The sequence below is a fragment of the Platalea leucorodia genome, assembly GCF_965183815.1.
Source record: "Platalea leucorodia genome assembly, chromosome: 1".
NCBI classification, from domain to species: domain Eukaryota; kingdom Metazoa; phylum Chordata; class Aves; order Pelecaniformes; family Threskiornithidae; genus Platalea; species Platalea leucorodia.
In genome coordinates, this window is record NC_138823.1 from 148,812,991 (window position 1) to 148,838,317 (window position 25,327).

At 41.7% G+C, this 25,327-nt stretch overlaps 1 protein-coding gene across 4 annotated transcripts in view; it reads right to left on the minus strand.

The window, feature by feature from the left end:
- PIP4K2A (phosphatidylinositol-5-phosphate 4-kinase type 2 alpha) overlaps nt 1–24,721 on the minus strand; it is a 114,068-nt gene extending 89,347 nt beyond the window's left edge. Inside the window, exons 1-3 of one of the 4 annotated variants that reach the window (XM_082318403.1) lie at nt 24,477–24,513; nt 20,865–20,894; nt 13,488–13,623 (exon numbers count right to left, since the gene is read on the minus strand). In XM_082318403.1, the coding sequence (XP_082174529.1) occupies nt 13,488–13,547 (60 nt within the window). In that variant the 5' untranslated portion in view covers nt 13,548–13,623; nt 20,865–20,894; nt 24,477–24,513. Of the gene's footprint in view, nt 1–13,487; nt 13,624–20,864; nt 20,895–24,476 lie in introns of all 4 variants that reach the window. The other 3 variants (XM_082318400.1, XM_082318402.1, XM_082318401.1) reach the window with 3 other exon arrangements.
- Nucleotides 24,722–25,327: the final 606 nt, after the last annotated feature.

The window sequence follows — 25,327 nt, forward strand, 5'->3', positions numbered from 1 at the left end:
GGGCTCTTCCAGGTAATTTAGGAAAATGTTAAGATTCCCACAGTAATTTGCACAGCCTAGAAGTGACTTTCTTTACGGATACAGCCAAGCATTTACTTCTGCCCTATGTTCTTTATCTTTTATAGAATTATTTATCCACACAAAGGCCTTCCCTTCTTATGCTGTGGCTAACTAGCTTTCTTTAAAAAAAGCAAGCGAGGGACCCTCTCAAAATCCCCTCAGAAACTGAGACACCAAAATTACTCTTATCCACATGGTTATTGGCCCTCCAAGAGCCTCCACAAGGTCGCGAGACAGGTTTACTTACAAAAGTCAATTGACTTTTCCCAAGCAGTATTATAGAAGTGGTGAATAACTGCATAAATAATGCTACTAATTTGACTGTTTCAGACATTAGGACTACAGTCCTGCAAGTGCTACAGTCTCCCTTATCCAAATTTTGGCATCACACCTGCCATTCTCTATACACCTGGTACCATGGTAGATTTAGATGAGAATTTACATACCACCATCAGCAATTTCGGTATTTCATCTTTGAGTTCATAAAACTGGAGTGAATACCACCCAGTCCTGGTACTTTGCTGCTGACCATGTTGTCAGCTACTTCCACAAACTCTGCTCCTGTCTCTACTGTGTTGGACCCACCAGTTGAGGAGTCCCTTGCAAAGAAGTGTTCAGAAATTGGAATACCCCCAGTTTCCTCTCCACTAAACAAAGACACAAATCATTTAAGTTCTCTGCAAAGGCTGTATCTACTACATGTGCTCTGTTTACGTCCTGATCGCCATCAGTTCCCACAGGCAGTCTGGAGACTTCCTGATCTGTAGAAAGAAAGCATTATTATCAGTTTTTATGCCTTTTGTTAACCACAAACTTTTCAGTGTGTTTCTAGACTACTAGACTCATGATTCTCACTTAACTCATTTGAACATTCCCTCTGCTCTTTTTTTTTGTTTTGAAGGCCGTTCTCTTGCTTCCAGTTGTCTCCTTCATCCTCTCCAGCTTTCTTCTGCACTTTAATTCTCTTGCTAGATGGCACGCACTGGCGCTCTGCTTCAGATACAATCTCTATGTCCTATATCTCCATCTCCTTCACTACGCTCCATGTCACCTTGAGAGATTTAGGTCTTAAGAGTTGTCTGGTTACTTACTTTTTAAGAAACTTTTTTCTGTCCTTCTTTGAGCCATGCTGTGTGATGACAAGTGTGTAATAAGCACAGCTGGTCCACACCACAGTACTCATGTTACACAAGCAGACACTTCCATTGACTCAAATTATATGCCACAACCCCTTTAAAAAAAGAAGGGATAAAATCCAAAGACAAAGAAGCATGGATTTGATAAAGTTAGATGTATGGTGTTCTTAAATCACTGCCAGATTGGTTTATCTAGTTGGGGGTGGTGGTGGTGGTGTTTGTTGGTTTTTGGGTTGGTTTTTTTTTTTTTTTTAATATATAAAGTGGTAACTGAACTTTGTTTGCAAACTCCTTCTCTCACTGCAAGATACCAGCACTGGAATAAAATCAGTTTCCACATGAGTAATTTATATGTGAATTAAAAAAACCAAACCCCCATCAACTTAAAACCTCCCAACCCCCCACAACTTTATCATCCAGACTGTAGAGTAGTTCATTGAAAGTCAATAAACTCAAACCAATTGACATATCCTTGTAGACAGGGTCCATGTGGATTACTGACAACCTACACCTTCACAAATAAGAACACTATTTTCTTCCTGTAATAGTCTGTGTTTGTAAACAAGGGCATGGCAGCAGTTTGCTACTTGTGAACCACTCTGAACAGAGAGACAGTGCCTTTACATCGATCATACATGGCAAACAGTAAATCAAGATTAGGTTTAAAAGGCTTCGAAAGGGTTTATACAGAAACAAGATTGATCTGGGAAACACATGTTTTCAAACATAACAGGACAAAACAGTGCATTTGTGGTCAAAGATATGATTAGTTACAAGCATTAGTATTATCTTGATGCTATCACATTTAGGCTAAAAAGTTCTTTGCAGATGGGCTAAATACATGTCTGCTTTCAAATACTGATGAATTTACAGTTGTGGGATAAGGTACAGAAGCACTAGCTTGTATTTTCATTTCAAGTATTTGATGACTCCAAAATCTGGAGCCATACAGGAGTTTAGGGATAAGGGGAAGATGGAATCCCTTTGTAGGGGAACGGAAAAGATTCAGCTGGAAGAGAATATAGGTAAGTCAGTTCATAAACACACAGGTTGTTGCACTAACTGAAAGTCTGACCTGTTCCTCTTTTAATCAAATAGGTTATGCCTAGACAAGTGATCAAGCTACCTATTTTTCTCTCTGTTCATTAAAGATGCAGCTTTGGAGGAAGCCAAAGTCAAGCTCCCCAGTAGAAGTACAGCAAAAGCAGAGCCTACAGAGGGACAAAGATATTGAGGAATTATCCTTGCGTATGAAGTTTCATGTATGGAAGGGGGGGCAGCCATGCTCTTTTCTTGCTTTCTGCCTTTTGGAGAAGTTCTATCATAATCGGAAAAGCTTTAAAATACAGAGGTAAAGATTTCTGAGTATACCAGTCAAAAGCAGATGAACAGAACCGTTCTTTTCAACCTCCTGAAATGAAGGCATGAAAAATACCTCCATCATCCTTTTTGGTATGTCTGAACACTAACATAAAAAAACCCCAACCAAACAACACGCACCACAATACAAGTAAAAAAGCCCCAGAAGCTGCAATGCAGCATGAAGATACCAGAGCTAGTGCTAAACTAACAGCTTCCACTAGAAGCAGTCAGTGCACAGCAGCTCAAGCTGAGGTGAACTTCTTACATTAATTACTGGCTGATAATCAAGTACTGCTGTCAAACCACTGGTGCTCAACACTCACAGCTGCCAAGACCCAGATCATCTCTCTGTCAGTCCGAGAATCTCATTTTCCTTCCAACACAAGGCCTCCTATCAGCATTCCTACTACTGACCAGGGTGCCACAGACCCTAGGAGGACAGCACTGCTCTTCGTTTTGCAGCCATACATCCATTAGCCAAGCCTCAAGCAGAGAAGACTCAGTCGCAGCATTGTACAACAGCAGGCAAGTGGTCAAAAAAATTAATGAATCAAGGGACTCAGGGTCTTGATTTAAACAGATAAGTCCAGGAGGGAGCAGACTTAAGACCATTTTCAGCACACATTTGCCATATTTAAGTCTGCAGATCAGATTTATACAGATTGTGAGCTGAAGCATTTCCTAAAGGAATTAGTAACTGCTTATCTTTAGCCTAATCCTTTCATATGTATTGTCCCAGATATACAATTTTGCAAGTGAGGCCCCCATGCACCTCAGGAATTTTTGCTAACACTTAAAATGGATTGCTCTAACGGCTTCAAATTTATCAGTTGATATGTTGCATAAATCAGTAATTTAAGTAAAACACACAAAGGTATTTTATGACTAAAACTGATATGTAAGTTACTTAATGTTTTTGTTTTGGTTAGATATATGGACTGAGTAACTGGATGTGAGCAGCACACAGTAAATGTCATGGGTATAAGCGGTACTGCTACATACTAGCCGGGACAACTCATACAACGCAAAGAACTTTATAGCTATACTGGGGAGAAGAGCATAGCTCAGTATTTCATTTGTTTCAGTGTAGTCCTTGTAAAGAGTTCTGTGTTTATAAGAAGTCCTATTTAAGATGCCTTATCAAGCAAATATTACTTTTGACTGCATGTTCCACATACATCACAGCAAGGAAAAAAAAAGTATTTTCAGTAAGTCTTTTGGGGTCACAGTAGCTATTTCAACTCATCAAGCAGAAGCCTGACATGCATAATAGAGTGTTTATTTCAATGCAACTCTATATGCCGGCATTCTCACAAGTGAAATGACTGCAAAGACCTACAGATCCCAGCACAGAGGAAAAAATACAACCCTTATAGAATATTCATAAGGTCAAGAACTACTTAGTGCATGAGGAAACCAACTGCAACAGCTAAGAGAAAGTTGTGGCTAAAGGGTTGGGTTTTTTTTCCAGCTTGTTTGCTTTTTAGGTCCCCTTCCTATCTTCACAAACAGAAGGAAGCCACATACCCCAAACTTAATTTTAAACTGGAGTACTTCATTTTTGATAAAACATATCTTCCCCAATAGTTGCGAAAAGGTGGGATGATTGAAGAGAATGGATTTTCAGAAGTTACTAAAAACGGCTGAAGAACTCACTTCTATAAGTCTAGGAAAACATACAGACACTTATTTATTGCATTTATGCTTAAGTTTACACAATTTTGAATAAGAATAGCCAGATCCACATGAGCACACTACACACATTAAGCCACTTGCTACAGAATATCATCTTCCTTTCATGTATTTTCCGTGCTCAGCTTCACCTTGCTTTCATTTTGCATCAGTAAGGAAATAGTTGCAGTAAGTGTCCTTTAAAACATGAATGCTCTGATCAGACAAAAGGCAAATTTAACCTTTCAAAATTATAAAGCATGCTACATAGAGAAAGCTGGAAATACCCACACATTAGAGGTATTTCTCCATCAAGCTTGCTTCCTCCAGCTACCACTAAATAAGTTGGTATTTCTCTCCCCCAGTGATTTATATTGTAAGGAAAAGCAGAAGCCAGACTGGGAGCTGGGCATGACACTGTTCTTTTTGGTGCTTTTTGTGATAGGAAGGAGTGAAACTAGCCAAATGCCCTGCTTCATGCAAGCCAGTGGTTTTCCAAAAGGTAATGGACTACACATGCATTGGAGAATATCCCTTCACAGCAAATTCTGAAGGCAGAACATGCAAGAACAGAAGATGCTCCACAAGCTGAAGTGATCATGATCTTGGAGAAGCGAACCCCTCTATTTTTAGGTGAGCACTCTAATGGGGGAAGACTCTGCAAGTTATGTTTTCAAAACAGAAGTTAAATCCAGGATTTAAAAACAAAGAAGAAAAAACATCTTCAACAATTATCAGATGCACATTAAGAAACTGTACTTAGTTAAGAAGCATTAAATGATCCTAAATAGACAATTGCTGCTCCTTCACAATGCTAGCACAACAGAGGAGTGCTTTATGTTATTCACTCAGGGACCTGTTAGATTTACCTGACACCTCATGACAGCTTTAAAAGGGTCAGTTCTGATTTGACAGGTAGGTGAAACTGCTTGAAAAAATTAACACAACTACAAGAACAACTGTTCTTTCCCCATTTCAGGTGTTAGTTCATATATATCACGCACACACGTTACAGTGACAAGTAACTATCATCTTATGTATAGAAGGCCTTTGCATAAGAAAGGCTATGAAGTTAAATTCAAAGTATAAAACAAAACTTGTGCTGAACAACAGTTAAAGTCTACAGGAACTAGAGAGACTTGAATGGTGTCACGCAGTCTTAATTTTATTCATTTTCCTAACCACAGGCTGCAGACTGTGCATCACTACTTATAAAAAAAAAAGAGATGAATCTAATTTACACCACAACATTAAGTTTGCATTAGCTATAGAATTAGTTCTCATCAATTTCTAGAATAATGGTGCTTAGAATGCAGTTAATGCATTTCAAAACAGTTTACCTCATAGTTCCAGAGTGTGAAGGCAGGACCTTGATTTACCTACAAGGCACAACGGAAGTTCAGAAACACTGAAATAAATCTGATTTTTATTTCTTTAGTCTTCCCCCAAAACCTCAGTGTTTAAAAGAAGATTTTAGTACTTGGCATATTGAACATCCAACTAACGTTCACACTTGACTTTGAAGTATTCAGTATTTCTTCAGACTAGAACATCAGCTTTAAAACACACTGAAATAAATGTATCTAACACTCACCACATCATGATAACTAACAAGTCACTTAACCTTGTGTTTTTTCAGTGAGGGACAGAACATAGCTCCTAGTTTTACCTCCCTTAGCCTTAGCTTTAATTGCTTTAGTCTCAAGATAATTTAATTTTCTACCTCCTCTGCACAATACACATTCCCATTTCTGTAAGAGTCAGTGTACTATAATGCACACAATAGCCGCCCCTCACTGTACAGTCTTGGTTCATCTCTTCAGCATAAAAAAATGCATAGTAGAGACACAGGAGTCTTGCTTAAAGATATAATGCGGTGAGCATTGCTGGAGTCTCATCAGAAACATCATGAAGTTTAGCAGGAACTTAGAAGCCTGGCTACACATAAATAGGCTTCTGCCTGTTCACTTCCAATACTTACTTGCAAAGCTAACTGGAAGCCGGTGTAAGGACCAAAAGTAAGACTGGAGAGAGAAATGCAGCAATGAATCACACCCATAATTTTTTCATAAATAGTCATTATTTAAAATTCAGACCTCTATAATAACACAGCATATGTAATAGCGCACTAAGACATCGCAAATTTTATTGCGGAATTTAGTAATACTGAAGGAATGACAAGGGCAGTTCAAAGACACTAAAACATATCTATGACATCACCACAGTTATGTCACTGTATTGTAAAATGTTATATTAATAGCTGGGAACAAAACACACCTAAGCAAGAACCAAGAACCTAAAGAGTTTCTCAAATCATTCAGATGGGTGACTTCTATTTCTTACAGATGCAGCCTTATTTGAAGGCTTCTCATCTACAATTCTTTCAAGAAGTTTACTGAGGCACAGCCATTCATTTTTGTAGACACTTATGCAGTTATGTTTTTGCATCAATTGTCTAAGATGCTTTCCAGAAAGCATTACCTCACCTTTTATTGCTCCTGAATTCCATTAGATTGACTCCTTGACTTGACAAACCCACAATGCAAAAAAACCCCAAACCCTAATGTATTTCTATGTAGAGAACTGAACTAACCCAATACACAGCCACCTACTCTGTAGGATCATACCAGCACTCATACAAATACTATAGTAATGTACTTTCTCTTTCTCCCAAACTAGTTGTGGTATCAAAGTAAAAAGCATTTGTAAGTATTTAAACAGGAATACACTTGCAGAACTAAAACTTGTCTTTGACATTAGCCTAGCAGTTCTTATGTATTTATTCTTTGGGGTCTGATGTTTCAGAAATTCCCCATTTCTTCCAGCTTAAATTAAAAGAATAACCTCATCCTACCACCTTGCTTTAATATATTCTGCCCTACGCTGACATATCTTGAAATATGAGGATCGCCCTGTCATTCCTTTTCTTTGCAACCATTTCAGCTGTAGTAAAATGGATGAGCAGGCAACTGATCCAGCAGGCTTGTGTCCAAAGCACAAGTCTGAAATCTTGTCAAAGGCCCCATCTACCACAGCACAATTCTGCTATATTCTATTTTTTTTTAACCAGTTAATTATGTTAATAATAGAAAAGACTTCATATAACTAATGCAGCAGTGTTTCTTGGGAGGATTTGAGGCTGCCAACACAAAAATATTTTAAAGCTTTTATAACAGCTAGTTTTTATAGTAGAGCCCTAGAAAATGTGATGCAGTGGACTGCATCCTCTCACTCACATACACTGGTGTTTCAATCTGTAGTGTGCTTAACATACAGGAGAGATCCATGTCATCATGATACTGCAGAGCTGCCTTTAAGTATTTAAATAGATTAAATGAAATAGTAATAGTTAGAAAAACATACATTTTAACACATACAGAAACATGCAGACCAAGACTCAGTGGCCACAGTTAAATTTAATCAGAATCCACAGTCCATTAGCAGCTGGAAGAGTTCCAGCAGCCGCCTGTGCCCTTGGCCATCTGCCAAGACCCCGATTGTGTTTTAAGTCCCCTGAAATTACAAGGATGTATTCGAATATGCCATTCTCCATTTTTGGTGCAGTATTTACAATTTTCTTTTGTTGCACATAAAAAGTAGCTGTCTACCTCACCACCAATACATTTACATTTTACAGACATACAGTCAGACATACTTTATGTCACCTAAATTTCAAGTGTTTGGTACCTTTTGCAAAGCTGCTACTAACCCTTACATTTCCAGGCTTCTTGAACCATAGGAAAGCAAGGCACTAGTGACACCTAACACAAACTATAGCTAGCATCCAAGATTTGAATTCAAGTACAAAATTTAACCTATGTAGAGAAAATGAAAGTTCTCAAGCATTTCGCAGTGCTATCTACAAGTAAGCTAGAGCCAAGCATCAAAACTCTTGTCCAAAAACCTCCTTCAAGTCTACTACTCAAAGCTATGACATGCATTAATAGCTCTTACAATAGCATTGTGTAGAAAATGCTGAAAGGAGGAGGCAGTGTTAAAACCAATCACAATAAAATTCTTTATGATATAACATCAAAATGAGATAGGCTAGTTCAGCCACAGCCTGAGAAAGCTGGAGAGTGTTACATGTCCCAAGAACATTGCGCATGCATACAGTCACAGTTCTCTCTGGAGATCTTCAGATGATAGTATTTCATTGATCTAAGGTATCAGATAACATCCAGGTTATGGGGGGAACAAAAATTTGAGGTAGATAGCCATGACTGAAACAACTCTTGCAGAAACAACGGTAGAAAGGGAAGTGGGAAAAAACAAACCAGAACACCCTGGTTCAGAAACAGGTCCAGAATACTCTGGAGGTATTTGATGCCCATGTCCTATGTGGAATCAACTCAACCCTGCAGACTCCTCAAGCCCACACTGAGACATGCCATCATTAGAGAAAAGGAAGAGCTAGAATATTTGCACAAAAGTGGGTGCATCAAAACTCATGCATAGCCTAGAATCTGATCTTGAAAGCACGTTAGTACATAAGTACTGCCAGGTATCAGGTTTGATGTATGGAAGTCTAACAGCATAAGAAAGTAAAAATAACCTTGTCAGAATAACTGCTTCAAACGCAAAAGACTTCACAACACAATGCAGCACTACAGTGTTAATTTTGCTTATCTTCTCTGGCTGTAGCTCTGTGGCTGTCTAAGCCAGCTTGACAGTCGGATCCAGCACTTCTACATCTCCCTCATTTGACAGGCCTTTTGTTGAGCTCAGCTGGTGGAGACCGACCCAACCAGTACCAGCAGTTAGATCAGCTCAGGCTGTGGGTTTCCAGCCTTCTGCTTCACAGTGAGCCAAATTACATGGTTTGCCACTTGGCAAGTGGGAACAGTCTCACCTTCTCTTCCCCTCTCTACAAACCACTTCGATCAGGAAGCAAGCTGGTTCAGCCTATGAACCCAGCAGAAATGAGAACAAAACAAAAGCCCAAAACACAGACTTTTTGCCAGGTTAGTCTCTGGTCTTTTAGCAAGCTGAATTGATTTACTGGATGATCAGACAAATACTAGAGCCAGCATAAACTAAGCAGTAGGAACTGGGCCTCTTTTTATTAAAACCACAGACACAGTTGAGAAGGGCTTGATAAGAGTTATTTATCCCTTTAGGGTATACCACAGGTAGTGCTGCTGATGTGCTACAATTTGTACTGATGGGACACAGTTTAGTAGAAAGACCACATAAGAAAAGACAAATAGGTTACTCCGGGAAGAAACCACTTGAATTTGAAGCACATCTTTTGTTGGAGTGGCAGAGACAAGGGACTTAGGTCAGTCTCTGAACAAAGACACAAATTAAAACGTTGTGTTGGACATCAGTAGATGCAGAAGTTTTTTTTTTTAGTAAGCCAGTTAACTACTAGATGTACCATATAAAATACACAGCAGTGAACTGTAGCTGCACAGAAAAACGTATGTCATTTCAAATAGAGTCCTCTTACATTTTTTGCCCATGTAAATATTATAGCTGCTTGGTGAAGACAGCTATAGAGTAGCACTGCTGTGAGAGTTTGCAAATGTACCCAATATGAGTGAAGTTAAAACTGAAAAGAACGAGGCTGAAAGGATGCAAGACATTAAACCCAACAGCTTGCTCCCACTGCGAGGGGACAGACTCATTGCCCAGCTACCCCCTGCACCCTGCCACACAGTTCTGCCTACCCCCTTTTCACTGGCCCAGATCCCACCAGAAACTAATTACTTAATTTCCTAAAAATATCTTTCTCCCTAAAAAGATATTTTTCCTGTTGAATTAATAAGTTAAACAGCTTGGCCAAGGGTACAATACTGAGGACAGTGAAAAAAGGAAGGAAAGAATGGGACCAAGACCAACAACTGCTGCTAAAAGGAGGTAAAAGTGAAGGAACATATAAAACCGGACCACAAGCTAAAGCTTCCAAGACTCCTACTGAGACCATATAGTCAGATTCCCTAAAGACATGTAGATGCAAACAAGCTAATATAGCATTGCCTATCCAGCAAACTGTTATTCAGAGTAAGCATAAATTGTCCCTCAGGGGAAAGATTTACTAAGACACAACCCTAGACTGGAAAGGAACACAGCCACAGAGGTGTAAGTGATACACATTCAAAAATAGATGGGAAGAGACTCTAAGCATGGGGAAAAAAGGATACTATTTCTTTTCTTTAAAGATGACTTCCAGTCTCACATAATGCCAGGAAGGAGTCTCCATCAGAGGACTAATTGAAAAAAGTAGAATAATTTCCACTAAAAGACTGGTATTTAAACTGGCAATATCAGAGTTATCAGATTTTACCACTTCTTTTCATGACATAGAAAACGCAATATTGATTAAGTGTTAAGAGGGGTGAAGCTAATTAGAAGAGACTTGATCAGAATTTGGTGTCTGTTGCTAGAGGACAACAAGCTCAAGAATAAACCAACTTATTAGATTAAGTCTGTTGGTAAAGCCTATAGCAGCAGAAACTTTAAGAAGCAGCTGACTGAGATTTCACTTTTTCTTCTGTTGCTCCTCCCCTTGACCATCACCAGAACTAACACTTTCCAAGTTTCAAAGTCACTTGGCAGGGAGATAAACCACTACAGCCCAGGATCTGGTTCACAGCTGGCTTAGACTGAGACTTCGCCTTTCCTCCGCAGCAAGCAATCATACAGCCCCACTCCCAGTATGCTGTTTTGCCCACTAACTGCTCCTACCACTGGTTAAAAAGCCACGAGGAGAACCAAGTCATTTTGTTCATTATTTTAAACAAAAGCAGCTCACGTCCCATCCCTGTCCTATCTCCGCTCTTCCCTCCCTGCCTCCAGACAGGACTAGTTTTCAGCAGGACATGCTGCCGGCAGAGGGGCTCTCCCGTGCCTGCAGGAAGGCGAGGTTTTAGGCAGGACCACCCCCTTGCACTGCCATTCCATCACATTTGCTCATGCTGAGGATGAAGCCATGCCTTCACTTAACAAATCAGTCAGAAAACAGAACCATGGCTCTGTCCCAAAACGATGTAAACCCCCAAAGGAAATTCCCCTCAGTCCTAGGATACACCCTCTTCCCCTTCCAGATAGAGAGAGGGAAGGTGCAATGTCAGCTTTAGATCTCTGGAAATCTTTAGGAGCGAAGTCATTACGCTGCAGCTTTACTGGCTTCAGGTTAGTTATTTCGTGCTTCCTGACCTTAAGTGCCCCTTGGAGGGGAAAAAAGAAAAAAGAGCTAATAAATAATTGAAATAGTTCATTAGTAGATCACCATGGAAAGTTAACAAGATTAATTAAATGCCTTCAGTTTCATAGTGTTGGAGCTAAGTGACAAGGAAAATGTCACTTATGTAAAAGATGTTTATATTCACACAGGAAATATAAAATATTTCCAATAAGGCAATGCAACTATTCTGCAGTCATAGCCTGGAAAATTAAAGGTGATTAATGATGTTGTGGAGAGTTTCCCTTGGTTGTTAGCTTAACTCAGCTTTGAAGCAATCTTACACTATCTTTTGTTTCATTCAAATTTTTGGTGGCAATTATCTTCCTAAAGCTTTAGGCACCCACATGATAAGCACCTCTATTTGATCAGTCAGCTTGCAGGCTTTGAATAGCTGATTTCACTGCCCATAACCTGGGCCAGCATGACTGGCCTAGGAGCAGAGCTCTAGGCTAGATTTGTTTGACTGCATTTCTATCACCATTTCATTTAACATGCCTTTCCAAGGTACCTGCAAAGCTGTCTGCTCACAGGGGGTGCTGTCAAAGTGGTAGCTAGTGCAACAGCGAATCCTGCCAACTCCACCAGAAGCCCCAGTCAGATTCTCCAGAGCACTTTCCTCCTTGCATTATTTAAGCAAATATATGTAAATGCACAGGATCTCAAGGCTTTAGGAAACACTTCACAAAGTGACAGGTGAATCAGACAAAATCAGTTGTTCTGTCCTGGAAAATAAAGTAAAATTAAAAAATAGCAATCTTTTGACTCATCTATTTTTAAAAAAAACATTAAAATATTAAAAAATTGCAAGTTCCCCTCAGTTATGCAGTGGTGGTGCTGTGACTCACTGCACACTGTTTATTTTATGTTCAAGGAGTCTAAAAGCTGAGCATTTTCATTCCTGGTTTGCCAGGCTTGTTGAAAAAAATGGTCTCTGAAGCCTCAGTTTGGAAGAGCCATTATGGCAAAATAACCCCAAACAACATCAAATGCAGAAAGTGGGACTGGATGCTTTTGTCCACTGTACCTCAAGCTCTAAGACATTAGATATATCTGAAAGCTTGGCTAAAACTAACTGGAAGATAGTTTTGTCAGACACATGCATGTTTTTCAAAGAGTTTCTGCCATGTCAGAAATGAGTTACTCTCAAGTTAACTCTTTTCCAATACTTTGACCAGTAAGTCCAATGTTCACAGAACATTTCAAACCTCCCCCCCGCTTTTTTAAGGAACAGGCTATATATATTTTAAGAGTATCAGCAAGACACAGACAATCCAGGTTCCTTTCGTTTTTCCTTATTAAGAGGCTAATATTGGTCAGAATAAGAGTTTGACAGAAGAATAAGCAACCCTAAAATATTAGTTATGTGCTTATATGTGACAGATCTCCTGGTTGCTGTCTTCAGTCCAGAAAGGGGTCCCATGGCACCACACACAAAAGCAAGCAGCTTACTTCAGGTTAAGGTGTTACTTCCTACCAGCTGAGTACAAGGATGTCTACACCCTTGGCCAACTCAACTACAAAAAGTAACACACATTGATTTAAACCATCACATTTTAATTCCACTTTGTAAACAAAGTAACACAGGCTCCCTTCAACCCTGAGTTTTAGAAGAAGTATTGTTAAAATTACTTTTAGCCTGGCTTCTGAGGTAAACATAGGCACATAGCAACAGCTACTTAAGGGACTGAATTACTGTCTGCCAGCTAGCCATATTTCTATACCTGTCAACTCCCTCCATTCTTAATAAAATTAATTTCTGAAGTTTTGTTCAGCATTATGCTGCCACAAGAATAGTAGAGTATCTGGTGACAACGCCAAACAAGAATGTTTTTCTGCCCCTAATGCCTCTTAAGACAAGTAGATAAATGAGCATTTCTACATGCCAAATAACATAAGGATGGCTTAGCCGCTTCAGCGGGACAAAGATACCCTCCAAACTACCAGGCATTACATATGTTCTATTGCAGAACTGTTAGAAATGTGGCTTATCAGGAAAGAGGCACTGCATTTTGAAGGGCATTTACAATGGTGTGGACAAGACCTCAGGCACATCACTCCAGATTAGTTACCAAGAACAAGCCCATTGTAAAAGAGTCACCACTGTTCACATCCCAATGGACCTTCTTCATCTGTCAGGTGATCAACACATCACGCAGGAGGAACCACTGCTTTCATGCTCTTCCAGTAAATCCTTAGGTGCTCAGCCTGTAAGTGTGAAGCAAGTCATGTTCAACCAAAAAACCTTAGGAAGTCATTCACAGGAAAATGAAAAAGTTGATGACTTAAATATGAAAGCCTTGGAGATTTCCTCAACAAGAGAGGAATATTAAAAATATCCTACCAAATTACACCTTCCAAGGAGAAACTTGCAATATACCTTCTCTGAAAGATTCAGCAAGTACAAAAATAGTGTCTGAAGAGTAATTAGTTTGAAAAGTGAACTAAAAACACTGCTACCAACCACAAATAATCACTGTACCTGGCGGGGGGGAGGGAACCCTGACACATGGTACAGGGAGATGTGGTGGAAAAGGAAAAAATCCACCCCACTCCCACCAAGAAAAAGGCGTAGAGCACTAGCAAGATTCAAGATGCTCAAGATTTCAATACTGTTTTGCTTTGATGTACTGCAACAGAACAAGCTGAGGAGGGATGAGGAGTGCAGGATTCTGTGAGCCCAGAGACATCTGAACCCTATTAACATCCCTGAGCCAACATACCCCGAAGGGCATTGCTCACTCAAATGAAATAACCAGCTACAACTGCCTGCAGCTGTAGGTAGGAAAGGGAAAGCAGCATTGTTGAATCAGTTGAACCCAAAATAACAGCTGGAGAAACTGCTCTATCAGGAACTCCCTGCATCCATAGAAATGGGCAAGAGGTTCTGAAAACAGTGGTTGCAGTGCTTTTTGCCTGCAAGCAGGTACATGTGTTTGTTAAAAAGCACTAAGATTTTGTTTCTTTAAGTTAGTTTTACCACTTGTCTTCTGTGGGCTGGGGGAATATCCAGAAAGCTTTTCTTGTTTGTTTGGTCCTGTCCGCTGTGCAAGCACAGAAGAAGGTTGGTTTACATATCACATATTGAAAGTGAAGGATGAGTCAGACAGAAAACTCATTAATCTGACAATTCTGCTTAAGACCCAAAAGAATAATTATGCCAGAAAATTTCTCTTCAATCCTCCTCTGCTACCCTTATTATCACCAGAGGGAGGGAAAGTGTCAAGAGCAGCAGGGAAACCCTAGTTTGCATCAGCCTCAAGCTGCTGCACAAGAGGGTGGTGCTGAGCTGCAGCATCTCACCAAGCATCTGACACTGCATTTCAGTTTGAGTGAGTCATTTCTGAGTCCTCCAACTGCAAGTTTGTGGTGACTGAGGAGGAGGAGGTTGGGTCTGGGCTTTCCAGTGAAGTCAGCTTGTTTGAGACTGCTATCTTTCCCAGAAAGACAACCAGTTTTTTTGAAGAGCCAACTGAGACAGAATGTGTTGATAAGTATTTCCTCTTCAAGGACTTACTGTAAAAATATTTTTTTTCAAGTATAAGCCTTTAAATATTACCACTACTTGGACCAAGCAGTTTCAGGTATGTACTGTATGAATCAAGAACTGATTTGCATACCATCTTTAAAACTGGAGTTACATATCTTTATATAGACTGTTTGAGTAAGTCTGGAAGAGATCACATTATTTTTCTTTCAGGATTGGAAAAGGTACAGAAAACCCCTAGAAACAGAATAGTACACAAGTACAAACTCCAGTGAAGAGATCTACCCCATCAGCATCTTTGTTTTCATTATTTGCAAAAGAAAATCATGCAATACTTCATGAAAAAGGGATACTCAATTACAGAGGCACAAACTTTAGAACAGTCACCCTGAATGCAAGTGTTTGTGCCACTGTTCTCAGAATTACATAGAAACCAAAAGTAACCTTGTCTACCATTAGGCCTTTATTAAAAAAAGAAAAAAGCAAGAAACAGTATTAGGATCATAACTTCAAAATCTAAAATAAAAATAGATATCCCATTCGTCAGCTCAACTGCTTTGGTATTTTGTAATTTGGTCTCCCAAAACTGGCTCTAGATTCAGATCAAAATACCAAAAGCCAGAAAGACTGAAGCAGGAAGCTCAGAGATTAGCAACCTTGCTTTTGTTTTGTCAATCTTCAATTGTTGCTCAGCTCCAGGCAACCATAATACATCAGATTTGCACACTGTAAAGGCCCTGACAATTACATACTTAAAGAGTATTTCTCTCTGAGCTCCTCCAGAAAGTTTTCTATTATCATCACTCAGGACCCAACACACAATGAGGGCCACACCATAACATCAACAAATACTGTCTAACTACAGACAACTTATATGGCTGAGAAAACAAGTACACTGAACAAACAGAAACGCAGCCAGCAACATCACGACATCAGAATCTGCTGTACCAAAAATGGTTTTAGTACCTAAGTGATCTAGCAAGGGTCTACAAAACACTGGGCAACACAGTCAAAGCAGAACTAAACTCTGCAAAACAGTTTTAAGCCTACTTTGCAACAGGACATGCCCTATATGCATTATATCAGAACTATTAGTTTAATAACAGAATTACTGAGGCTTGGCACCACAAGGTAATCAGATATTGTCCAGTTTCAGTTCAGTATAATAAAATTGTTACTAAGCTTTCTTTTGATTGGTCTTAGGCTAACCAAGTTGGGTATTTTCCTCTCTCCCTCCTCCAAAAAAAAGAAGTCAGTGACTGCTACAGCCACAGGCTTGATATCCTACAAGAGAACATTCAAGGTAGGATTCTCAAGAATTACTATTGTTTAGAAGGTCTTCCAAACATTGGCATTTACCTCTAAAAGCAACTTTAAAAATTTCAGGCCCTAGGAAGCCGTTATAATTTTTCTGAAGACATTTACTCTCTACCTGGGTAGGCAAATTATGAGGTTAGGTGGTTCAGCATGTTGCAAAGACCAAGACTGAAAGATGACCGGAAACCAACAGGTACAATATATACAGTTCTGTCTCTTACAAAATACATGACTATTTCAAAACATTAAAAAAGCTGAGAAAGGTCTTCATGTTGAAAGTGCACGATCCACAGTGAGAGTTCTCTACTCGAGTAAAGTGTTTTTTACTGTGGGCAACAGTGTAACTCCAGGCTACCAAATATGAAATTGAGCAGTAGATAGGAGATCCCTGGTCAGTCAAAGAGTACACACCAGAGCTATCCGAGTCCCTCCAACTGTCCTAAGCAACTATAAAAAGTCACTTTAAATTACACGTACATTGGTCTCTTCCCTCCACTCTCCCTGCAGCATATTTGGAGCTCTTCTTTTAAGCTGGGACTGACACTCATGGATATGGCCTGTTGTGGTATAAAACCCCTACCCCATTCACTCTTCTGCATTAGTTTTTCCTCTAGCGCATCTCCCCAAATGAACTCACCACAGGATCAGATCAGTGCCAGAAAAAGAGTGGAAACAAGTCCAGCAGCGCCAGCTTTAGCTGGCTTAGGTATTACGGAGGCTGTGGTTTGACTAACCTTATGCTAGTATGAACTAGCACTTCCTTACAAAGAAGTTATTTTGCCCTATCTTTTCTGCTTTTGCACCAACTCCATGTTCTTTGTGCTGGCACAGCTGCTTGCATGGTTGGATGATGCACTTCAGTGAATTATGGTCCATCTAAAAACTCCTCAAAATGTATTATTTTGAGGAGTTGGATTATTACTTTGGAGCAGGGTAATTACTAATAAGGAAAACATATATGGCTGAACTTGTTAACCAGGAAGACTAGAATGGCCGAGACTTGATTAATAAAATGCAAACACAGGAATAGCAGAGTTGCAAGAGGCGAGACAGCCTCATGACTGAGACACCAAGAGGGAGACTGGGAAAAGTGAAAGATTAAACCAGTTAGCTCAGGCAGCTGCAAGGTGGTTCTTTAAGTCTCAGCCTCACCAAGGAGCTCCACAGCCTTTCTAATAATGTCACATAAGGGAATGTGATTTTTTTCCAGTTTTGTCTTACAATCTAAAAGGATCATGCATATACTCACAGCTGTGTTAAGAATATTAAGGTTGCCTTGGGAACCTACAATGCACACAAAAGAGCTGGATTAGACTAATTACCTTGCCTCAGTACACAAGGTAGTTGTTCACCAAGTCTGATGAAAAATAAGTACTCTAAAAGGTGTATGGCCATAATTATTTCTACTGCAAACTATTCAACCCCACTATGAAGATAAAGCTAATGTTTTCTTTTCAGTTTGTGACATCCAGCACTACAGCATTCAGCTACTTCAAACAATTTTCACACCATTGTTAAGCAATCTCTCAAGACAAAACTAATTAACTTATTATAGAACAGCCCAGGCTCTATAGGAAGATCTTAAGACAGATGTTCACATAGCAAACCGCATGCAAGAAGTTACCATCTCAACAATCCAAAGCTAACCTATTTCACCATGTACTGGGATGCAGACCATGAAAACTAACAAGGTTTGTCATTACCATGCCATAGATGAAGCAGCAGTTTCTTAGACTGCTTCAGCTATTTTGCTATGTGCAAACATGTGCTTTATCAACAGTGAAAATGAGGAAGAGAAATCAGGACTTTTGTTAGACATCTAAAAAGTAAGCATCAACTATAAAAAGTGGAAAAACATGGAAATAGGCCTTGGGAGTAAACATAAAATAATGAATTCATACTGGAGTCCATTACCCACAACAGCAGTCATAATCACTTAAAAGTCAGGAGAAAAAGATGAACATGTACTTCTCTCAAGCCTTTAAAACCTCATAGTTCAACAACAAAGATGAGGAACCTTTCAACAAGTCAACATATCTGTAAGCCAACATGACTACAACTCTGAACGCTTAGCTCTGGCAAGATTACACTGAAGATCTGTAAATAATAGGTAGTTTCACCTTGTTCTAAAGTTGTCACGAAGTTACATAATGTACAGCTAGCCTATGGAACAAGATGTTTTCAAGGAAGAGCAGAAAACAGGACTGTACAATGGGGTGAGTCAGTTCTATTGAACAGTTTATCACCCTGAAACTACAGGAGGAAAATAAACATCTACCAGGCTCTGGCCAACGGGCATAATGCAAGTGTCTGCTTTAATGAGCAAGAAGTTTGAAAATAATCCCCTAGAGACTCTAAGGTACTGGTGCAGGATACTCAAATAAGATGACTAAGTTGAGTCAGCAAAACAAATTTGTGCCACCTGTTTGCTTCACTGAACATTGTCCAGCCCTCCCCACTGTGGTTAATGAAATTCAGTTTCAAAAACCTATAGGCAAAAAAAACCCCTAGCCTTTGCAGCACTTTAACTTGTAGGGCAGAATAAACTACAGAAAGTAGCTTTGAGACTGCTGTCAGAGCTCTTTTCATAGCCCTTCCCGTCTCATCCCTAATAGAAGCTATTGTACATGTCCCTTTCAGTAGTTCAGAGAAGGACATGAAATATCACTCCCATTTGTATTTCATGCAGGAATGTTTACTACCTTTAACCCAACCATAATGAATATTTACAATTTTTATTTTTACTAGTCCATCCACTCAGTTGCAAAAGCGGTATCAGATTAATTTCTGCAGTACACAGAGCTTGACACCCAAAAAAGAACCAAGTTTTCAATAAACAGCTCTTCCTGTTCTCCTTCCTTCTATATACAAACATCTGGGCTGAGTGCCCAGCTGACTTTATTTTAAAATAGTTTTAATTGCTTTATTATCTGCTCTGCTGTAATCAATGCTTTTTAATACATTGTTTCTTCCTGCTTCTTAGAAAGAGGCTTCTCCCATGTAGTCTACCACAACCTTCATTAAACAATTAATAAGGTTTGTTGGTTTTTTCCAAGCTCACTTTTATGAATCTCAAGTTAACTCTAAGACCAGTAACTTTAGTCTTACTTTGCCTCAGTCACTTTGAAAAGCCACTTAGAGCACAATTGCAGTAGTGATGCTCTGCATTAAATACAAATACTAGCAACACAGTTGACAAACACAACTGATGAGTAGCCCTCCCCATCTCAAGACAGTTTCCAACCAATCTGTTGTGCTGACAGCCAATGCCATGAGACAATATTATAGTTCCATATCCTCAGGGTTTCACTAGTCTCATCATCATTTAAGAATATATTAAAAATAGACCCAGAAGTTATCAACTCCTGTAACTTATGAAGATATATTGCTAGTAGTAAGTGCTGCAGGTTTGTTGTCATGGATTTTTCCCTCCCCCTCTTTAAAGGAAACTGATCATAAATGTAAGTCAGTAGTTTTTATTCCAGAGGGCATAACCTAGCTTTTAATTATTTTCAGCTTCATCTTTCTAATGATTTACTGAATAAGCTCTTTTCAGTGTCATTTTCCTAAATGTACAGTGCTTCAGGATAGGAAGTTCTTAGGAGAGAGGCTAGGTAAGTCAGTACTAAGAAACTTGATTTATGCCACAAACTGAGAGGGTACACATTCACCTAACAAGCTCTCCAGTGCCATGTTAAAACATAAGGACAGGCATGAAAAAGCAAGCTATTTGTATGTTTGTCTGGATAAAAGTTTATAACAGGAAAGAAAAGTACACTAGCCAAGAAAAAAAACTGAAAACCGACAAGAACACAGACATTTTATAGCTTTCTGTAGAGACACAGAAGCTTTCCTAATGTGATCAAACATATCCTAGTACATACAAGGGGGAAAGATGCATCTACTTGTCATGCATTTTTTTCCTCCCCACATCTGTAACAGTGAACAAATCCAGGAGTTACACTGGTGGACTGAGGAGTCCCACAGCTCTCGCTCCTTTTATTTATTCTCTCCTGGTGGTGTTCCATTTTTGCTAAAAATATCAGGCCAGATCACAGCCGAGAGTGCACCGGCAGCATCAGGCTCACAGTGCCCCATGTGAGCAGCTGAAGGAGGTCGTGGGTCGTCGAATTCTTCACCCACGGGAAGTACGCCCTTTCTGATGCACTCTGCAATGTGCTGGGGGCGGGGGGGAAGTCATTTGATCCATGCACTCTTATTGTTCCACTTGCTTATTAGGCAGCAAGTGCCACTGAGAAGTCAGGCACTGCTAAATTTTTAGATCAGCTTGTAATCATCCAAGAAACAGATGGCAATTACAGATTCCAGGGGTTGGGGGGGAGGGTTGTTTGGTTTTGGTTGCATTCTTTTTTAAACTTGTACAGTATGCTCAGAAACTTCATTAGGTATTCATTCTCTTCTCCTAGATTTATTTAATTCAGTGGTTGACGCAGTAGGTGAGGTCTCCAGCAGTCCATTCTTGACCTCAAAATTAGTTACAAAAAGCCCCACTTCTATTAATTTTCTTCCATCTTTGTGGATGATATGTTTTGAAGGACCTAAGCCTAGTTCTCTACAAATTCCCAGCTTTCCTAACAAGCTTCTAACAGAAGCAGGCAACCAACATGAGCAAGAGCAGACTCACCATGATTGTGCCTGGGACAATCATCATCACCTGCAGAAAACACAGAATGCCTGGCTTTCATTTTTGGCACAGAAAACAAGCAGGGAAGAATTACTTCCAAAAGCATTAGGCAAAAAGTTACATGCCACCTTCCTTCCCTCTCCTCCTTCCCATAGTTATTGGAAAGCCACCAGCAGTGACAATATGGAGGTAAGAATAAGGATGTTATTTACCACATCAGTCATAAATGAAATATTATTACAATTACGTTAACTAGCTAAACATATAGCTTTAAGTCATACTAACCACTCAGTTTAAGTATTTGTTTCAGTAGCACAGCCAGATTATCTTTGACACAGGGTAAAAGACCAAGATAAGATCAACTCTTAATGATGCAGATGCCTGCAAGATCCAAGCACGCCAACAATTAGTCTTTGCTGGTACAAGTCATCAGTATTACAATCTCATCTGCAAAGTGGGACACAGTTGATTTCCCTTTCACTTAGCAGAAAGTTTCATTCAACAGCATATTTCAGCATACCAGGAAATGAATTTACAGCTCTGAATGTGACCACATATTTTCTTGCTTCTTAAGATTTGGGTCATGTTTACATGTTTTCCCCTCACATGCCCTTCTAAGTTATTACTGAATTTGACTGCATTACCGAGCAGGATTTTGCATTAGGTATCTCTGTACTTCCACCTAAACAACAACTGAGACCACCAAAGCAATTTGCTTACAGTTTCTTGGATGGGGAGATAATTTAGAAGAACTTTGGGTAACAGACACCTCCCTGCAGATTTTTTTTCCCCATTAAGAATTCACACTTCTGCTGTAAGCCCTCTGCTTTGTGACACCAATGCTGAAGATCTCCCTTTATAGAATCATGTTTACTCCTAGAACAGGAGAGTTAAGAGAACAGTTCTTGTAACTTTTTCCTTAGATGGAGCTTCTTCACACATTCAATTTAAAATCCGAAAATCCTCCAAAACTCAACAATCAGGTACAGCAGTATTTTGGCCCCAAGATCAAAAAGTTAAAAAGCCTGCAGAAAAATCTGCTTTCCCCTTTTTATCTTCACCAAGTGCTTCCTGCCAATATATGCTGCATCCTGTCAGAAATGTGGGAACTGCATCTCAGCTTCACCATTTCAATACATACTTATCCCCCAGGACAGTTAGTAAGACTCAGAGACTGCTATTGTCTCCTTAATTGATATGCACCACACTGGAAGTGGTCTTAAATATGATTTTTCAGATGACTACTATGTTCTAAGTTTATTTAATTACTATCATCGTGAACTATGATCCAGGCTCATTTCCTAGTCTAATCTTTGCTTATGGATTTCTGTTTATTCTGCTAAGAAACTTAAGGATCCTTAATTCCTGTTCTTAATGAATCCACACACATAATTTGTATTTCTCCCATGAGATACTCTTACTTCTGATAACAGAGTCCAGCCACACTGAACACTTATTTTCATTTGCTGGACAGTGCCACATCAAGTATTACAAACTGACAGGGTAAGCGTCTAACAGAGGAGCCTGCAACACTTCAATGCTGCATTCTTGGCTAAGAGACATTTAGATTTGGACACATCAAAATAACTTTTTTTTTCATGCTCTCTCATTCAGAGGGATTTTTACTTCCATGGGGCCCAAAGCATTATTCATGATTACACCTTGCAGCAGGGTAAAGAAATGAAACAGTATCTGCAGAACACACAGTGGATACTCACACCTACAGCCATCGTCTTCATGTGAACATGAAGCTGCGTTTCTCTGAGCCTGTTGTATTGCTGTGCTTGCTCTGAGCCCCCTCAAATGAAAGAATTTTAGTTTACAATTTTTCATTTTATGTGCATGAACCAGTATGTTTCTTTATTACATTCTTCAATGGGAACAGCTATCTATGCCACAGTACATGATCGTAGGAGTCACGTACAGCGTTGTGTTTGTCACTATTTACTTTGTTATTATTTGTACTGGAGAGGTCTTTCCTCTAAAAGCAGTGGTATTTCCAGTAGAGACACATGGAGCGACGAGCTGTTGCAACAGGAGGACCTCTGTTCTCCTCAGAGATCTTCTCCCTCCTTCCCCGGGGAGATCGCCGATAGCTAGCGTGCTGCCATTCAGTAGAAGGCTCGCACCCTGTAATTATCAGCTTGCTTTCTTTCACTAAAGAGGCCTGTTTGGGAATTTTTCTATGAATAGCGTGAGCCACTAAAGGAGCAAAAGAAATGTGTATTTAAGCCCAATTCTGGCAAATAGCATACCATGCACTTCCACAATTAGAGATCTCTCTGCTTTGTAGATAAATATCTAGTTTCTTATCAGTTTACAACATAGGATGTCACTGCTTACAACTGACCTACAGAAAACCTGAACTCCTTTGTCACCATTTCCTACTGATGACTCACGGGGCTATCTTGAGTAGACCATTGAACCTCACTAGAGCTTCTCCTCTGTCATCCATACCATACTGGTACCTACAGTTAAAGCATTTCCCCCCTAGACCATCACTTCAGGCACTGTGCTGCTGAACACAGATCTAACAGTGCTTTGCTTGATGCTCAGCCTCCAGGCTTTAGGCAAAAACTGCCAAAATGTACACAAAGGAAAAAACCTCACAGGATTTGGATGTGTAGGAAACAAAAGGAACGCCGAGTTAATACTACAGACTGCTTTGCCTGCTTCATGAAGCCGGCACAAAATTTGTAGTCTAATCTCAAATTGCACATTGATAGTTACTCTTACAAGCTCTTAAGCAGCAACAAGAAATAACCCGTGCAAACCCAACACCTGGACGTACAGACTTTGCACCAGCAAGAGAAGAGAAGTTTTTGGCTTAACTGCCCCGATACCTGATTTTAGGTGATCTTTGGGCTCTACACTTTTAACCTGCCATAGTAGCTATTTAAAGATGCAAAGCTGCGACTTGAGCCTCATAATGCCCAACCCATGTGACATCTTTACCCGGCTCCTAATTCTAACGCTGAACAGCAGCAGTCCAACGCTACCGCACCCGCTACAGGGACTCTTTTGCAGGCAGAGCAGCCCATCATCCGCAGGGTGATATAGCACTCCGCAAATGTTGCAATTCTGCTGCTTTACCACATCAAAAACCGGCCCTCCTCCCCTCCCCCAAGCGCACAAAACCGTCAGGAGGCACTTGCTTAAGCGAACTGCACGGAAGACGGTAAAAACTTCGCCAGTTCAACGCTAATAACCGGGTATTTTTCCCTAACCGCAGCCCGTTTACGCAAGGCCGGCCCGCGGGCGGCGGCAGGAGCGGGGCTCGGGCTGCGCTCACGGGCACCACCCGGGCGCCGTTCAGCGAGCCGCACCGCCGACCGGCGGGACGCGGGCCACCGCGGCCGCCCGCCGCCCCCGCCCCGGCAGCAGACCGCAGCCTCCCCCGGCGCCCGCCGCCCGCGCTCGGGGAGGCGCTCCCAGCCCCCGCCGGGGCGGACGGCGACCACCGGCGGGCGACCACCGGCCACGCGTGCCTCCCGCTCCCGTCCGCCCCCCGCCGCCGCCCCGCATCGCCCCCCGCTCCTCCCCGCAGCCCCCGGGGCTGGCGGGGGGGGGGGGGGGAGGCGATGCCCCGGCGGGGCGAGCCGCGGCGCTTACCGAGTGGTTGACCCCCCACATGAGGACGCTGAGCAGCGGGTCGCTAGCCCGGAACAACTTCACTTTTTGCGCCACGAAGTGTTTTTTCTTGGTCTTGGTTTTACTCGCCATGACGGGCACGATGCTGCTGGGGGCCGCCATGGCGCTGCCGGCGGCGGACGGCGGGGTGAAGCGGCGGGCGGAGAGAGGACGGAGGGGGCGATCAGCGCCGCAGGCCCGGCGGCAGGCGGCCGGCGGCGGGCTGGCAGCCGCGGGACGCCGCGCGCATCCCGGCCTGCCCGCCGGTGCCGCGCGCTGAAATGGCCCCGCTCGCGCGCCGCGGCCCCGCCCCCTCCTCCTCCTCCTCCCCCCCCCGCCACGCACCGCGCCCCGCCCCCGCGGCCGGCGCGGGAACGGCCGCCGGGTTTCGGTTCCTGCCGCCCCACTGCGCATGCCCCGCCCCCGGCTCGCGCCTGCGCCGCCGCGGCGGGGGGGCCGGCGGCCTCGGGGCGGGCGGCGGCCTCGGGGCGGGCGGCGGCGGCCCTCGCTCCCCTCACGGAGCGGGGAGGCCGCCGGAGAGCGGCCCGGCTCAGCGGCTGCTCGTCCCCTGCCCAGCGCCCCGCTTCCCGCCCTTCGCGCCCATCTCCGAGCCCTCTGGGAAACAAAACCCACCGGCACCCTCCCCGCCGGCTGACTAACGGCGCCCGTCCTTGCGTGGTGCCGGGTTTGCGGTGCCCACTCGCCTCCCAGTCCCCCTCCCCGTCAGGAGACCCCCAGGCGCGGGAAGGAGGCTCCGAGGCAGGGCTTCGCCAGCCGCTCCCGGCCTAGCAGAGGTGTCGCACCCCGATAAACCACCCCTCTATTCGTACCCA